The sequence below is a fragment of the Salvia splendens genome, chromosome 8 (assembly GCF_004379255.2).
Source record: "Salvia splendens isolate huo1 chromosome 8, SspV2, whole genome shotgun sequence".
Classification (NCBI taxonomy): Eukaryota; Viridiplantae; Streptophyta; class Magnoliopsida; order Lamiales; family Lamiaceae; genus Salvia; species Salvia splendens.
In genome coordinates this window covers 12,103,596-12,122,235 of record NC_056039.1, presented here as the reverse complement: position 1 = coordinate 12,122,235, position 18,640 = coordinate 12,103,596, and the positions used below count along the sequence as shown (strand labels likewise).

Sequence of the window (18,640 nt, the reverse complement as noted above, 5' to 3'; positions counted from 1 at the left end):
TGATTTCATAGAATAATACTCCTTAGTAACGATTTTTTTAAAAAAATTAGTACTATATATTTTGTTTCAAATTTTATAAGACTAATTAAAATTTGATAACATTTGGTCAATTAAATATATACATCTTCTTACCAACATGCTACACATCGAGCAAAACTTTGGGTATTAGAGCATCCCCATCTGTGCTCTTGCCAACGAGCACGGATGTGGGCCCGGACCCACTTTTACTCCCTGCTCTTAGGGAAGAGCACAACACCCACATCCGTGCTCTTCCGCAAGGACAAACTCAAGGGTTCCACCATTCTATTATTCAATTTAAATAAAAACATTTCCACAAAATTAAAATGCATTAAAAATATCCGGAATACTATTTAAAATTTAAAAAAATTAAAAATTACATAATTAAAATCCTAAAAATTAAAAAGTATATAATTAAAATCCTAAAAATTAAAAATTACATAATTAAATTCATAAAATTTTAAAAAAACCCACTACTCGTGGCCGAATTTTGCCTAAATGTGTTTGATTAGGTCTTCTTGTAGCTCAATGTGGGCTCGGGTATCGCGCATTGTGTTCCTTGTTTCGATCCTCTCGCCCACCGTCGTATGCACACCTCGGCGTGGGGGAGACCTCGCGGTTGAGCTTCCGGCTTCATCCTCATCGTTAAAGCTAGCCGCCATCGGTCCTTCGTCAGCTATAATCATGTTGTGCAAGATAATACACGTGTACATAATGTCGGCGATATTTTTCAAGTACCACAGCCGAGACGGGGCCTTCAGAATGTTGAATAGGGCTTGAAGGACCCCAAAAGCTCTTTCGACGTCTTTTCGAGCGGAATCTTGACGCTGCGCAAAAAGAACCCGTCTCAGGTCTTGCGGGTTGCTGAGCGTCTTCACTAAAGTCGACCACCTTGGGTAGATACCATCGGCAAGATAGTAACCCATGTGGTATGCATTTCCATTGACGGTGAACTAGATCACCGGTGCTACACCATTCAAAACATCATTGAAGAGTGGTGAAGAATAGAGCACGTTCAAGTCGTTGTTGGATCCGGCAATATCAAAATATGGATGCCAAATCCATAGGCGGTAGTCGGCGACCGCTTCAGGGATAAGTGTTGGGCCGCCGCCTTTGTGGCCGCTTAAGTGTTGCCCCCTCCAAGCAGTCGGGCAATTCTTCCACCTCCAATGCATGCAGTCAATGCTGCCAAGCATACCGGGAAAACCATGGACTGTTTCGTGAAGACGAAGCAACCGTTGGAAATCATCGATGGTGGGTGCCCGAATGAATTCCTCACCGAAAGTTGAACGAACACCGTCGCAAAATTTTTTAAGGCAAAGGATTCTAGTTGACTCACCGACATGCAAATACTCGTCGAAGAGGTCAGCCGTTTGCCCAGTAGCAAGTTGTCGGATGGCACACGTACACTTCTGCAACGCCGAGAGACTTTGCCGACCGGTTGCGTCTGTACTTGTTTGAAAGTATTCAACACGGGCGGATAATGCGTTGACAATATGCATAAACAAGCGTTTTGACATGCGAAAACGACACCGAAAGTAATCTTCCGGAAACCGCGGCTGGTCGAAAAAATAGTCGGCAACGAGCCTTTCGTTGGCTCCCTCCCGGTCACGATGGATGTAGCGGCGAGTTGATCTAGTTGGTCGAGGAGGAGGGACGGTATTCGCGGTGACATAGGCGGCACGATATTGTTCATAGTATTCTTGTTCTTCGCGCTCTGCTTCCGCAATGAGATTGGTGAAATCCATTTGAGAGGGTTTGAGTGAGAGAGGAAGATGTAGATAAGTTGTATGAAAAAATATGAATGAGAGATGAATGGGAGATGATTTGATGTGAAAAATGGATGATAAATGTGTGTATTTATAGATAATTTTGAGAATAAAAAATAAAAAAAAATCAAAAAAATTCCAGAAAAACCGTAAAAAACGGCCATATTTTTGGGAATCTGAAAATATATATATTTTTTAATTTTTGGTATTATTTTCAATTTTTTTTTAAAAAAATGAATTTCCAATGGAAATGCCGTTGGCCAATCAGAACGCGTCACGTCAGCTGCTCGCTGGCACGGACGTGCTTGATGCATCGAGCAGCGCCGCGCCAGCGGCAAGAGCGCAGCGGCGAGTAGGCGGTGCCGCGCTGCTGGCACGGACGGACGGACGGGTATCCACTCACCGCTGCGGATGCTCTTAGGGCTAATTAATCTACAATGTGATTAATTATATATATGTATGTTTCTGATGCTTGAAGTTTGTTGCGTTAATTTGATCCATATTTTTAGCTACTTTTGTAATGTAATAGCAATTTTAAATCATACTAGTATTATATATAGTATCTCCTTTGTCTATGAATAAATGTTTGAGCACAATTTTTTTTTAAATTTTTACGAAAACGATACCAATAAAGGAATATCCTTTAATTCCAAAGAGAATTATTATTAGTAGTATTATTTATTATTATGCTGGTTTAGAAATTGAACACTGTTTATCACCATACATGGTGAAGTAGAAATAGTTTAAGTACTAATTAGCCTGCTACACTATTTATTCTCAAAGGATAAATTATTCAAGGGCAAGTCAGGCCAGACGAGAATTGTTTTGGAGATAAGCGTATCAGGTTGACTTTCTTTTAATATCCAGCACATTAGTGTGAATATAAATCAAATACTTTGCGAAATTATGAAATATCATCTTTTCTCAATATGAAGCTATGATTTTTACAAGTTGTTGTCATGCCATAAAAATGTTTATTTATGAGGCCTATCTGTTGGGGCTATATGCCGAGGGTTTTGGCGACGCCAAAGCTATGTAACGCATTCGGTTCCCAATAGGACCGCAAATACTATTCGGAATATTGTGCACAACGGCCGTGAGCCATCTAAGAGGGTTGGCCGGCTATGGTGTCCGTGCAAGGTGGCCACCTTCACGGTACATGACTTACAGATATGGTATGAAGTTAAAGAACTTAGTCTGCAGACGAACTTTTAAGATAACAAAAGAATTTAGTAAGCTCGGGCCTTTTTAAGAAAACCCCCGTGTGTTACTGTTGATGGATGACAACTATATAATGTATGTTTTGCTTTTCGGCACATGTCCACTGAGTACTCCTGTACTCAGCCCTGCATGTATTTCTAAATATGCAGGTTGAACGTCAAGAGGAATGAGTATTGATCGGAGTCGATGTTATTAATTAATCAAGTGGATCTTTTGACGATTCGTGTCTTTATACACGAAGTCGTTTAGTAAGGAAGTATTCCGCTGTACTTTTGTTAAGTGAGAATTTCAAAGTCTCACAAGTGAATTCTGATTTAGTTGATGAGATGATTATTCTATTTCTGAGACCATGTAATTGAATACTTGACTTCTATTTTATGGTATCAATCGATTTGGCCATTTTGACAAGTTCCTTGAGTTCTATCCCTTTTCTTTCCCCTTTTCGTTAATCTCTCTTATTAGTCGCGGATTACCCGCTTTCGCTATCCTTAGCAAATGCGGTCGTGACACTCCTACCCCAAAAAGTATGAACTTCGGGTTCGGCACGGGTTTTAATGCATTATTGGTAAAGTAAGAGATAGATGGATAGAAAAAGTTTTTTAAGTATTGTTAGTGGATAATGGGTCCCACCTCATTAGAGAGAAGATAGTTTCCAAAATTGGAATATACATACTGTTCAGGGATAAACGAAAAAGGAAATAATGCATACTCTTCAGGGACGAAGTGAATATATCTCAACCCTTTTTATCACCTCCATTACTTAAAAAACAATATCACAACCCACTAACACTCTTAACTATTTATATGTACTTTTTAGTGTTTTTATATCATTTAATTTTTTATGCCTTTTTAATTAAGTTAAATGCTTCTTTATCTAATAAATATTGTCCATTTTTCTATTTTGTTTCGTCCATCAAAATACTCTCATTTCTATTTATGGGAACATTCTAACCAATATTTTTCCACCTCTCTCATAACTTATTCACTTTTTCTATTTCTCCCTCTAACTTTTCCACATCTTTCTTTTTTTTCCGTCACAATTTACCAATTGTGTATTATAACTCGTGTTATCCTAAATGAGATAATTTTATGTGGATGGATGAAAGTATTTTGTTTAATTAAGACACAAATTTCTTTAGAAATTAGTTTAAGTAAACAAAATATATTGAAGTATTTGAAATAAAAGTTCAACTTAAACTCATAAACTAATATTTAAAAAAAAGCAAAAATACAAACGAAAACAGACAAAAAATAACAAAAACTAAACAAAATGAAAGTAAGGGAAAGAAGAAAAATGGCCACTCATATTCACTTGAAGAATTCCTTTCTGAAACATTAAAAAAGATTTTATTGAATTAATTGGTGGGTAATTGATATACTAATTGATAATTTGGATTTCCCCTCTTTAATGTTTGTATTGAATTCACTTTCATAATTTTTAATGTCACCGTTTACATATAGTAGTATTAAAAAGTATATTCTGCAGTATCTTGATGAATTGTAATTTCCAATTTATTCGGAAGCCATTTGTTTAAAAAGTTTCGATTTGATTTGATTCGATTATTTGTATTATAATTATATGGTTCTACAAATTAGTTTTTAGGAAAAAGTGGCATGCATATGTTTACCTGGACGTTTTTTAACCAAAAACGAAATTGTTGGCCTATATTTAGTTTCATGTTTTGAATTTATTGTATATCCTACAGCTTAAATGAATGGTAGTAAACTAGGCTCATTAATTTGCTGAAAGGGACTAGCAAATCAATGCTGCAGTTGAAATTTTACTAAAAATGAAATATCATAAATTTATTAAATATATTTTGTATAAACCCCTACACATTATTATAACTAGTATCACACCATACGATGCACGATTCATTTTTTTAGCTATTAATATATTAATTATATAATTTATTTAATAAAATTATGCAACTTGTAAAATAAAATATCGTATTAATACCATTTGGCTTGTTACTTTTTACTTTTAGGATTTATGTATTGTGTATTTTTTTTATAATTAATACTATTAGTTTATTGAGTGTCTTTTTAAAGAGAAAACTAATGTGTTTCGTTTTATTTTAAAGTTATGGAATCATCATTCCACTATTGAAAATCTTATTTTTAAAAGGCGATTCTTATATTTCATGCGATGCTTAATTTATTCTTATATTTCAATCTTAATTAGATATGCCCTAACTCTAAACCCTTTAAAATTCCATAAAACGTTAAATAACTTCATGACTCATGAGAGACCTTTCACATGCTAAAAAGATGTAACAATAATCATTCAATGTACCATTTGAAACTCTTTAAAATTAGTAAATTAGTTGTTACTTGCATGGATATTAAATTCAAATTAAAAATTATTTATATTTTTCCTTCCTCTTTCTCTAATTATTACAAAAATAAATAAAACACTTTCATTTCTTTAATTGTATTAAAATTACAATGCCATTCTTATTATTTCGCCAAAAATTCCATTTTATATATGTATAGATATAGATGTATATATATGTTCCTCTCCTGACTCCATTATTACACACGTATCAGTTCACGTCAAAAATTCTGATTCCTACTTACAAATTTATAACTCATGGCTGTTAACAAATACCCTCTTCCAAAATGAGAGATTGGCCCTTTAATCTGCTCTACACTACATATGCATAAAATTTATTCTTTTCATTAGTAATAACTAATATTTCACTCATGCAATGCGTATTTATTTCAAAATAGTTGTATATTGATATAAAATTAAATCGTAATTAGATGATGAGATTTATAGTTATTAAAGTAATAATTAGGAAATGCAAATATTTTGTAAAGTCGAGACACACTTTGAAAATGATAAATACATTAGTCACTCAGACATGATTACAAGTTTACAACTACAAAAAACAGAAGTTGCCTGATTAGGACAGTCATACAATAATCAGTGGATGTTAGTGATTATATACGCACGTACGGTTATTATGAAAATAATTATAAATGAATTCAAGATTTAGTTCAAAACAAAATTTATGTTCAATTCTCGGAATGCCCCTTTTTCTAGTTTCTTTTCTACATGTTTTTTCTTCTATTAATTTATAGTAGAGTCATCTTATTTTCCTATATTAATATTTATATAATTACGTTTCTCCTGTGTTATATGTAAATATATATGACTCAGATATATTGTCAGTTTAGTACTGTAGGAAATAGATAGAATTTCTCTGACATCAAAATTTCAAAATAATAAAATAAAAATAGCATGAGCATAAATCAAAAAATGGATTGTGAAATAATACATTTATATAGCTTAATAATATTTGAATTTTTGCAAAAAGAAAAAAAAACAATAATTTAAAATATTAAAAACTCATTTATTGAAGCCCAAATTAAATCCCAACCAATTACTGAAGCCCAAAACTTTTATGCGGATATCACCAGCTCTCTTTTTTCTTTGTTCAAATTTTATTCCAAATTTCTTATCGAAGTCTTCTCCATTTTTTCATCAACAACAATATTTTATATGTATTTCTCTCCCATTCTTTATTATTATAATTTTTTGATTTCTTCGTTTCTCTTTTATGGAGACGCTACTGTAGGATCTGAGGGTATTGGAGAAATATTTGAGAGAGATAACTGAGGAGAAGAGAAAATGGCGTGTTGGAGGAGAGAGATTGACGAGAATGATAAAGATTTTATTTAATTCAATCTATTTAATCATAATAAAATATTTTACACATATTTAAAACAAATCAAGATACAAAAAATATGAAAATAAATCTAAACAAATAAAATCGAATCAAATTCTAACAATATAAAAGATATGACTAACTATTTCAAATAATAAAAAATAGACTAAATGGTATATTCGACGTCATGGAGAAAATTAGATGGCGTGGAAATGATATCTACATTGGGTCAGAGGACTGAGAAACGGTATTTTTTGGTGGCATTAATTTGGATCGCCGGTGGAGTCGATCAACCCGTTGTTGGTTTAGCAGAAGAAGACTAGCAAATTCAAATAACTTCACCAAAAAGAATTTATTTTGGCGATTACTGAATTAATTGACCTCATATTAAATAGTTAATTGCATACTTAGAATGCAAATATATCACATAAATCCCAACATGTGATTTCTAGGGTTAGTTAAATATATTATTGATGATTTTCTAAAAAATCGAAGATGGCTCGCCACAATTCTACGTGATGTTCCAAAACTTTGGTATGAATCAAATTGTAGTCATTTATTGCATTCTCACCAGGACATGTTATGGAAAACTTTGAGGATATAAAAAGGTGGGCAAGGGATGACTTGTTGGGGAAGTGTTTGGTTCTTCTCTTGTTTGGTGTCTGTTGTGATTTCGAGCGGTTCTTGGGTGCTAGCTGCGTTGGTGTTGCCGGTTAGTGTTTGGCTTGTTCTCCTTTGGCTTTGACTCTTATTGTCTTATCTTCTTGTCAGCTCTATGGTTGTTGTGATGTCATTTGTGTGTTGTTGGATTGGTACTATCTTGTGCTCTCCCTCACCACTTTTGCAGTTTGAGAGTTTTGGCTTATAAAAAAAAGGTGAAGACAGACTCAGTTTGATATATTGTAGGACAAAAACCGAGCTCTAAGAGAGAATAGGAAAAGAAAAAATGTCTGAATCTAAACAAGTAATCAACATGGCAAGATTAATTTCAAATGCTCCTACAAGGCCACCATTGCATTCATCTTCGAAAGAGTTTTGCGTGGATACCTCGCACACCTCAATCGAAGTCCGATAAAATAAGATATGGTTGTTTTACGAAAAATGTGCATTGAAGTGGAAAACCGCGCGACCAGAGCGTTTGTGAACCGAAACGCCGTCAAGTGTTTTCTGATCCAAAAAATGCCCAATCGAGAAAAACGTGTCTGAGCCTGTTATTCAAGTCCTAACTATTTAAATAGGTATGGCACACTCCCAAAGGAACTTTTGGCAACTGGAACATATTTTGGTGAGAGAATTGAGCTTGCAAACCACACTTTAAAGAATGAGAGCAAGATTGAAGCTTCATCCACCCAAGCCTTGTCCTCCATGGTATCTTTAGCTTATTTCCTTGTTATTGTGACCACCATGAGTGGCTAGAGCTTCTCCTAATTTGTAGTAGGGTTATTGATGCACTATTTATTAGCACTAAAAATACCTGCAAGCATACAGGGTAGAACTAGTATAGCTAAAGGTCAGTACCGGAATATCAAACACAGGGAATAAGATTGCAACTGGCTATCATATACTAAGCGTCATATACTATCTAGAGACATGTAGTTTTGGGTTTTAGTAAGATTAAACTAGAGAAAAAATATATAAAAAACGTATAGAAACAAAATAATACAAAGCAGGCTAAAGAAAGTAGAGTTTTAGGATCCAACTACTACGACCTAGTGATGATTAATCTCAGAGAACCTTTACCTTTATGGAAAGTCGCGATTTTCAGATAAGCCCTCTCTCGAGTGCACTTATCTAGTAGATTAGACTCTAACTATCAAAGTCTCCTTCCAATAGATTAGATTCTAACTCCTTAAGTTCCTAAGACTCAAACCTCTCTCGAGTGCACTTATCTAGTAGTAAACCTATGTGTTGTACTCGTTCCTTTTACCACGTAAAACTAGCTATCTCTCGATTAATCTAGTTAGACGGACATAGTTCTAAAGTTGGCCAGACAAAAGAACAATAAAAGCACAAGAACAAGCAAAATAATTACAAGAGCTAGAAAAAGGTTTAATTTAATAAATCAAAACATAATCATGATAGTTTTCACCAAAAAAACTACAAATGATGTTTAACTACTCATAGACAAGTAGTAAAAACAAAAATAAAAGTATAAGACATGAAAGAAATTGATAAAACCCAATGTTGAATCTTCAATCTTCAGTCTTTTCTTGCCTGGATCTGCAGAGCTCCGCTCCAATGGAAGATGGATGAATTTAAGGGTGGAATATGGAATGGAAGAAGTGCAGAGAGTGAGAAGGATTGGAGGCTCTGAGATAAAGATTATGAATTAGGTTCAAAGGTATTTATAGGCTGGAAAAAGGTTTATTTTTGATAAATTTCGTGCCCTATAAGAAATAGGAGAGATTTGACTTCACAATATAATAATTTCTTTTCTTCCGTGAATTTCCGCCTAATTTCCGCCAGATTTTGACTGCACTGCGCGATGTTTGTAAAATGGCCATAACTTTCTCCACAGAACTCCGATTTAGATGTTTAAGGTATCCACGCGAAGTTCTTTCGAAGACGAAGAGACTGGTATCTAGTAGGCACTGATTGGACTTCAAAATCGCTTCCAGAATGGGCTCGAACAGAGGCTGCTGCATTTTGGCCTTTTTTCACCTTTTTCTATCTTTTTCTATCATTTATCAACAAACACGTCAAAAATACCAAATGTATAACATATGCAATTTAAGAACATAATTTGCATGATTGACATTTAAAACTAGTCAAATCTAGTCCTTAAAAACATGCAAAATATGTGTTTGTCAGTTATTGAACATGAACTCGTTTAATTGAACTTTTATGATTTCCAATGCTTATTAGTTTTTACCTTTGGTGATTATTTTTATCTGTGTTGAGTTTAGTAGGAAAACTTAATTTGAGAATTTCCTTAATTCTAATGTATCTTTAACTTAGAATAAAGGGCAAACATGGATAAGGAACTTTCGAGCTAGAACCGATTAGGGGATAAACCACAAGTGGATCTTTTGTATTGAACTGTGATAGAAGCTAATTTAAAGACTACTATGCGTCTTGTAAGGGTGATATGTTAGTGAGTAGAGTCTAGGAGACGTTATCCGCCTATCCTAGGTGTATAAATACTCGATCAGTGTTCAGCTCCAAGCGAGTGTAAAATCAACACGATCCCTAAAAGCACGGGAAAAGTAATTGAAATAGGAGTCATGTGAAAAATAAATCCAAACCAATTTAGGAGTAGTTCCCATAATCCCATTTATTGTGTTAATCTCAGGTTTACCTTTTCAATCTATTTGCTTGAGTCGTTTGTCCAAACCTTTAAAACCACAAATTCACTGCTTTTTAGTTATAGATTTAATAGTTTTAGCAATTAATCTCCTCCATATAAATTCAATACCCTTCGTACTACATTGCACCGTCTGTACACTTACGAAAGTAGTATTTTTAGGGAATTAAAACTTATTTTGTGAACTTAAATATCACACCCTAAAAATCACAAGAATACTCTATCGAGATCTTCTGATTTGTTATTAAATTTTCTTTTCATGTAATCGTCGTTTAATCTTTGAGTGGGTAAAACTTATCAAATAGTTTTGGAATCGACAAGAAAAGAGACAGAACTTCAACTCTGGAAAGTAGTTGAATAAAATTGAATTCATCCTTATAATAAAAGTGAAATTTTGAATTATCCTATCGATGAGTTTTTAAAAATTATGAATTTTGTAGGTTTAAAGCTTTTATCCCATGCTATTAAGGTAGATTTATATTATTGTGATGTTCCATATTAAAGTAATAGTAGTATAAAGTAATTTCTCTCTCATTTTTTTTTTCTAAAAATAATATAGTTGTGAAAATGAATAATTGACATTGAGATGGGAATGAGATCAATTGTATTGCAGATGTTAAGGCTGGATTTGACAGTCGCAAAGTAGGGTTAAGGCTGATATATTACGACTACAATGTGGATGTTCTAATAAAATATTAAAAATGCTAAGTGTAGCAATCGTTTCATAAACCATGGAGGCACTGCACTGACAGAGACACATGCATGCACATTATACAATTTCCTAGCTGATATAAGTTTTCTTATAGATATGTGATTTTGGAAATTAAACTTAATTAAATTGTGGCCTAGCCAAATTGAGATGAAATCAAAATGACCAATTCATCTTGAAATCATCAATTAAAGGGTTAATTGTTTGTGTGTACGTGGCATTCTTCCAAGAAGGATGGTATAGTGAGTAATATAGTACTTAATTTTTTTATAGTTAGCTAGTAATGAAAATCATGCAGAGAGACAAAGTTTAATTGGGAGACAAGATCCCAATTTGAGGATTTGATGATAAGAAGAAATCATGTGGATACTTTTTCCTCAACAAGTTACATCTGCTTGTTATGAAATGACCCTATATTTAATATTTTGTCCTTAATATGTTGGACAAAGGCCGGACCACACTAATAGTCACCATTTAGGACCGTATATATGTACATATGCTATTAAATGATGTGTTTTTTTTGTTCATGTTAGAATTATTTTTCAAGAATCATCTTTCGATTTGTATTGGTACGGAATCACTATCGATCACATGATCACATTAAAATTCATTATACAAATCTTAGAGGTTCTTCGACATGAAGACCCTCCTCGCATATCATTTCATTATTGAATGATGTGATATATCATATCGTACTCATATGTTCATCTCATATTCTCATTTTGAACTAGTCTGCAATTATACATACTCGGATATAGAAGGTGATTTATATATATATATATATATATATATATATATAAATTGCAGTGTAGGAATTGAACTATGATCTATTTTGGACGGTTGATCTTTATGTGATCTATGATTATAACAAATTAAATTATAGTAGCACTATCTTAGTACCACAGTAATAGTCACATTTTGTCATTTCGGTCGGTTCCACAATAGGAGACACATTTTATATTTATCATAAATGGTAAGTAGACCTCATATTCCATCAACTTATTTCACTCATATTTTATTATAAAATAATATATATATAAGTAGGACTCATAGTTCACTAACTTATTCAATCCATTTTCCTTACGTTTCTTAAAATCCATATCCGCACCAAATGTGAGTCCTATTGTGGGATGAAGGTAGTATATGACTATATATATTAAACCAGTTTCTGTCCTTCGATCATGAGTATTTTTGGGGATGTATCTTTGATGTCAATCAAATTTTAATTTGATTTTAATATCTCAAAATTTGTTATTGACATTTCATTTATTTTATGAAACAAGTAATAGTTAAAGCTTAATTTATTCTTATTTTCATTTAATTGAACTTGATATGATTGATTGTGTACAATTTGAAACAAAAAGAATAAGAAAAAAAAAGATTAAGACACACCTATACATCCCCAACATTAAATCTATAAATCACGTGGATCAACAAATATAGGAGAAGAAGACGACACTGGAAACTCATGGTAGTCCTGATTGATTTGTCCAAATCTCTTTATGCACCAAATATCTTCATCCCATGAAAATTTCTTCCAATGTGGAATGGCCTCTCTTACAGGGTCGTTTTGGCCCACTTCAGCCACCACGACCCTACAACGAGAGTCATTCCTAGCCATATTATGCGCCATTTTGCACAAAGCTTTCAATAATTTGGGACCATCCTGACCCTCCATATGAAGTCCGTACATGAAGTAAAATCCAAAATTCTTGAAAATGTTAGGAATTGATGGGATTTTAAGCCATGGTGCCATTGCATCAACAACCCTAGTTCCTAGGCAGGCAGCATGTGTTAGGCTCGACACTCCCTTCACTCTTAACCTAAACACTTCCTTTGTGTCCCAAACACTAAGTATGGCGAAAGAAGCCGGAAATTCGCCAGTGTTCGGGTCCCAATTTGGGAGTAATTTCTTTGGTAATGCTATGAATGTGCCCAAATTGAGTTTGTTACTTAGTAAATGATCAATGTCTTTAGGGAAGAATTCGGATATCGAAAACAATTTACGATACACAGATTCAGCCAGATCAGGAGGAACTCGTACGATTGTGATATCTGATGGCAACGGCTTGTGGTGAAGATGAACTGGCTGCACGAGGACTGTTGGATTTCGAAATTTCTTATAATTGCATTTTTGAGTGAACAAATTCAAGGATGCTTGATTGCTGCATTCTGTAGCCATATAGGCATATTCTGCTCCATTATTCTTGCACCACTCTTCCAATTCTTGGACTAGTTTTATGGCAATGCCAAGTCTCCTGAGCCATACAAAAATTGAAGTATAATTCATCACTTCAAGTATAATTAATTATTTAATTAGTTGAGAAACAAAAGAAGAGGACAAGGTATTGAATTAATAATTCAGATGTCGTTATGTATAGTAAAACTTTATGAATTTGGAAGTACATATGCAAGTCACGTCACATCTAAACCTAAAGTAGTGCAGGAATATGTTTAAATATATTTGGATTTATATGTAATTAATTGGATAATGAACTTCCCACCCCAATATACAAAAATTAATTAAAACATGCAAATTACATATTTAGATTTCCGTCAAATCATGTACGTGCATTCATCAAAATAAAACAAAAGAGGAAAACAAAATAGTAACAAATGCATGGGGCACATACAATTATCATTAAATAAAAAATAAAATGAGATCACACAATAATTATCTTAATTTGTAGATAAATAAATAATTTGCATGGGGGAAAAGAGGTTGACAGACCTGTGTGTGGATGAAACCCTTAATCCAAGAATGTAAGCCAATTTCACATAGATTGGAGATGAGCTTTTCTTTCCACTCGTCGCCGTTTTTATGCACCCTCTTATCACCCCAACTATTTCCCTCCCATCACCATATTCTACCACCTATATAAAACATATATTTATCCAACATTAATTTTTCTATTTTCACATTTTTTTGGTTTTCCAAGGCCAAACGATGTGCTGAACCACCACGTAAACCATGTAGGTTATTTTTATGACTAGGTATTAATGTGAGAGTAGTACTTTTTCATATATAACATGAGATAAAAAAAGGGACCACAAAAATATAATGAAAATTTCCAATTTTAAGCCGACACGGGTTTTAAAAAATTTAATGGAAAGTGCGTTGAAAAAGTTAGTGCAATGTGAATCATATTTTATATTTTATGAATATGAGAGGTCAATTACCAAAAGTAGTAAAAAGTAAGTGTGACGGGTATTGACAAATAATGTCGAACAGAGAGAGTATTACCAGCATAATGTGTGAGACAAAGTTTCGGACTCTAGCAATAGGATCTCCCATGAGGTCGGTTACGAGTGAGGGCTTCCCAGGTTGCCCAACCTCACACCGTTGCTCGAGCTCCTCCACAGCCGCCTTGTCTCTCCATTCATCATACGGCCTCACCGCCACCCGAGGCTTCTTGGCCGAGCTAGGCACATAATTCTCGGCTGCTATTTTAGAGAAGGGCATGATCGGAAGGACTGCTTTAACGTGTGATAGAGATAGGAGAGAGAAACTATTTGATTTGTCTCATATGCAGACAGTAGTTATATATAGTATAGAGGATGGATTTGTTGAGGTGGAGTTCCTCCGCCACCAAGCCATGTCATTAGGCATGAGTGGTCCACACTACTACTCACTCTTACTCCACACACACTAAAAATCATTTTTTAAAAAAAATCTATTTTATGTTATATATGTATTTAATCATATCGCAATACTCAAAAGCTAAATAATTTCATTCTTGATTCTCTGTTGGTTATTGTGTATCTCAACCTCATATAAAATTCAATTCTTTGGGATAAATGGCATACATAATGAAGGATATTATGCTTAAATCAAATACTTTACAATGATATGACGTGTTAATTAAAAAATAGTGATTCCTCATCACATAACTTTTAATTCACTTTCTAGGGGAAAATTTAACTCACAAAAAATGATTGATCTCAAAGCAATATATCTATGTGCTGTGATATATTCTATAACCAAGCATAATATGCATGTCACTTTTTCTTTATAAATATAAGAATAAATTAATTGCTGGACAAGCTCAAGTTAGGGAGTCTCTATCTTGTAATAGAATGGCATTTAGTGCGTTTATGGCCGTGGCGGCGAATATTGACCCTTTTTCTTGATTACACTAACATGGATTTGGCTTTATAAATACTCTAAGGATATATTCACTTCAAATAGTTTTATGAATTATATTAAAAGCACGAGCTTATTAAATTCTTTTTAGGTTTTGTTCGATTATATAATCTAACTTCTTTCTGTGATCTAAATTCTTTTTAGGTTTTGTTCGATTATATAATCTAACTTCTTTCTGTGATCTACTACATCTAAATATTTTAGTGCGGAGAAGGTGGTCACCTTCCATTAACACGTTGACCGACCAACTTGAAGGATGACGCTGGTTCTCGTATAAGTAGGATTTCTTGTCCTACAAAGAGCAAAATTTGATTGTTAACTTTGGAATATCCAAAGAGATATTGTTTACATAAAACGAAACATTAATGGTGACATAATAACTTGAAAATGTACTTGTATTTGTGTTTTGAATAAAACATGGGTTAGGATGCCTTGAATCATTACTGTTTGCCACTAGCCAAACGGGGGTCTCGCTAGGGCACAACAACTTGGTATCTGTAGCCGCAATCATAATACAATTTGTTCTCCGTTCTTGCCCATGGATGTAGTCAACACAACGTTGGTGAACCACGTAAATTCTGTGTCTCTTTACGTTTTTCGTTTTGTCGATTACACAATTGCCCTATTTGTCATAACAACATGTTATCAAAGATTTCAGGTTATTCAATCTTGTTTCCACCTAATGTGTTTCCTATTCTTCAGATAAACGTTTTACCCGACTTGGGTCTAGCTTTCCTCTTGCGTCCAACCAACGAATATAAAAGGAAATTAATAAGCTAATTAGCTTAACTAAAAGTAAGTCCGAGTATGATATGCCCCTATCCTACTAGAGATATTCATCTTAGTTCTAAGCCTCACTTGGGAGGCTTATGCTAGTACTAATAATACGACGAGATTTAATTACTTTTGGTATAATTATATAGTAGTAAAATTTAATTATTGAGCATAATTATATCAGGAGATTTAATCACTTGATATTAGTTAAATTAGGAACTTAACTTAAAATTAATTATATTAAAATTTTAATTACTTAAGATTAATTAAATTAATAGATTTCATTATTTAGAATTATTTAAATATAAGTTCAGACAATTGAAATAAAACTTAAATTACATACTAAACTCACAAGTTAGAGGAGCAAGCCCACAACAATTACTTACAAGTATGCCCAAATAATAATAGAAGGTAAGCCCAACACCACATTTAAGTGTGGTACTTATAGATAAAATAATGTATAAAAAAACTAATAAAAATAGTAGTTAAAAAAAATAAGCTGCAAAATGCGGTTGATTTTGGGACCGGCGTAAAATATCCTCGCCTGCAATACTGCACATGCTTTACAGTGACACATTAAATCTCATTCGATAATTAATCAGATACATGATGGAATCTATGGATATACATAAGCCAATTTTAGTTGAAAAGTTTTTAATTAATAAAGAGAAGACTGAAACAAAAATAAATAGGAAAGCATAAGAAACTTGAGAGGCCAAATCAATAACAACTTAAGTTCATAACAACATCTTCAACCATTTATACTAAATTCAAACACATTTGTCAAATGTAAATATCACATCTAATATGATTTTACTCTAACCATTTATATTACACTCAAAGCTAAAAGAATATTTTTTATATTATATTTTTTTACTAACAAAATTTGAAAAAGTTTTTAGTTTTTGTTTTGGTTTAGTTTAATCCTTAAAATAGGTTTTTACTCAAAAACCATAAATGAGATTGGTTTAACCATTGGAGCTAATTACATGTCTTGTTTTAGGTTTTAGTGTACCATTAGAGATGATCTCTGACTAAGACTAGCTGGTAAAACGTTTTTCATTTAACCTTTTAGGTTTTAGTATACCATTAGAGATGATCTCTGACTAAAACTAGTTGGTAAAACGTTTTTTCATTTAACCAATAAATCCTTGTATCTAATATAATACTAATACAGTAATACGGAGCATTATTGTTGTTTTTTTTAAAAAATCAACGCCAAGCCAATAAGAGCATCCACATCCGTGCTCTTGCCAACGAGCACAGATGTTGGCCCGGACCCACTTTTACTCTCTGCTCTTAGACAAGATGTTAAGGATAAAGTTCCTCAACGATAGGAAATCGCGTCGAACGTCGCGGGAGCTTTGCCCGTCGATCAATCCGGCATCGAATTCTAGGGTTCGTGCTTTGTGCACGAGAGAAAGAAACGTTAAATTGCGTAAAAGAAGTATTTTATTTCTTGAATGAATAATATGAATAACAATGTCCACTATTTATAATAGTGGATACTAACTTAATGAGCAAGATAAAAGATATGAAAAAGATATGCAAATCCATAATTAACTAACTAAATAATAATAATAATAATAATAATAATAATAATAATAATAATAATAATAATAATAATAATCGTATCAACTCCCCCACGGTTGAAATCCACCTTGTCCTCAAGGTGGGCACCACGAAGCAACGAAGAGAGTCGAAGACAACAAAAGCTTTGATGTATCCCCTCCTGGATCAAACGTTCCCGGTCGCTGCGTTGGAGCAATTGCAGCATCATTCGACAGTTGCTCCATATGTGCAACTAAACAAGTAGCCACAACATGAACTAAGGCTTCCTTTGCTTCTATCTCAAATATAGAGTCCGTGGAACGTACTCTTTCCCGTTCATCACGACGCTTTTCTTCCGCCAAAATCAATTACTCTTTCTCATCAACTCGATCTAGATCCTTGTTTTCACCATTAACTTCAATCTTGTCATTCCCCTCGCCAAGATGCTCAAACTCCACTGAATGGACCAATTCAATTGGAACCGAAGTGTGATCACTGTAATCCTGACTTGGGCTGCACGGCGGTGGGATTCCGGGTGGTAGGGGCGGTTCATCTTCAAACAATTCCCCCTCCTGTCCATTGACATTGGGGCTGCACGGCATAGAGATCGCGGGTGGCGAGGGCGGGACAACCATTAGCATCTCAGCTCCGTCATAGGGCTTGCGGCTGAAGAGCATGACTTCGCTGCAGCTCTTATCTTGGACTTCCTCTACTACAACGGCCTCATCGGGTACGGCGACGGCCTCCAATGGGCCTCCTCTGTACAGCGGTACAACAGCAGCCGGCAGTTGCGCTGCTGAGTGGTGGTGGCTCGTCAGTGGACACCAGCCGATAGCGGGCTGCCCTGTGTCGGGCGGTTGTCCAACAGGATGAATCGGGTCCTGCTTTTGCGTCGTGCTCCAGGGAGCCCGTAAGTCGGCACTCCATATGGAGGTCCCGGATCCGGTGGCTGAGGTATGCGCTGCGTGTAGAGTTCATACCCCGAATATACCGTCGGTCCATTGGTGTAGGACGGGTACTGCGGAGGCGTGTGCAGCTGTTGGGTTGCCGGATACCAGCAAGAATTAGGCTGCGAGAACTGCCGTCGGGGCTGCATCGCCCTACATGTGAGATGTTGCTGCTGGTAGGTTTGGGGAGGTTGCAGCGGTTGATAGGTGATTGGAGGCGGCGACTGGTAGGGCGCGTGAGGTGGATGTGCGGCGGTGTACAACCAAGGTTGGTCGGGTGGATCAGGTTCGGGCCGGAGCGGAGAGTGCATTGCTGCTACCCTGCGCTTATGCTCAACCAATTGGGTCTCGAGCCGGGCGAGCCTAGCGAGAATATTCTCCCACGTTGCTGCTGTTGAATTCAATTGCAAGCCTTCAGATGCTTGCGATATCTCCCACCATGAACGGAGATTGACTTCGGCCATGAGTTCGAGAATGAAAGCACCACTTGTTAAGGATAAAGTTCCTCAACGATAGGAAATCGCATCGA

The 18,640-nt window shown here is 34.8% G+C and overlaps 1 protein-coding gene across 1 annotated transcript; it reads right to left on the bottom strand.

The window, feature by feature from the left end:
- Window positions 1-12,061: 12,061 nt before the first annotated feature.
- Window positions 12,062-14,295, bottom strand: LOC121743539 (probable N-acetyltransferase HLS1). Its single transcript, XM_042136867.1, has 3 exons — window positions 13,940-14,295; window positions 13,427-13,569; window positions 12,062-12,953 (listed from the first exon to the last, which is right to left on the bottom strand). The coding sequence occupies exons 1-3, from the start codon at window positions 14,156-14,158 to the stop codon at window positions 12,110-12,112; spliced, it is 1,206 nt and encodes a 401-aa protein (XP_041992801.1). The 5' UTR covers window positions 14,159-14,295; the 3' UTR covers window positions 12,062-12,109.
- Between the last annotated feature and the right edge of the window lie 4,345 nt (window positions 14,296-18,640).

Coding starts and splice junctions, on each gene's coding strand:
- LOC121743539 (XM_042136867.1), bottom strand. CDS start 14,158: ATGCCCTTCTCTAAAATAGCAGCCGAGAATTATGTGCCTAGCTCGGCC. Junction 13,570..13,939: donor TTGTCTCACACATTATGCTG/GTAATACTCTCT, acceptor TGTTTTATATAG/GTGGTAGAATATGGTGATGG. Junction 12,954..13,426: donor AGGGTTTCATCCACACACAG/GTCTGTCAACCT, acceptor TGTATGGCTCAG/GAGACTTGGCATTGCCATAA.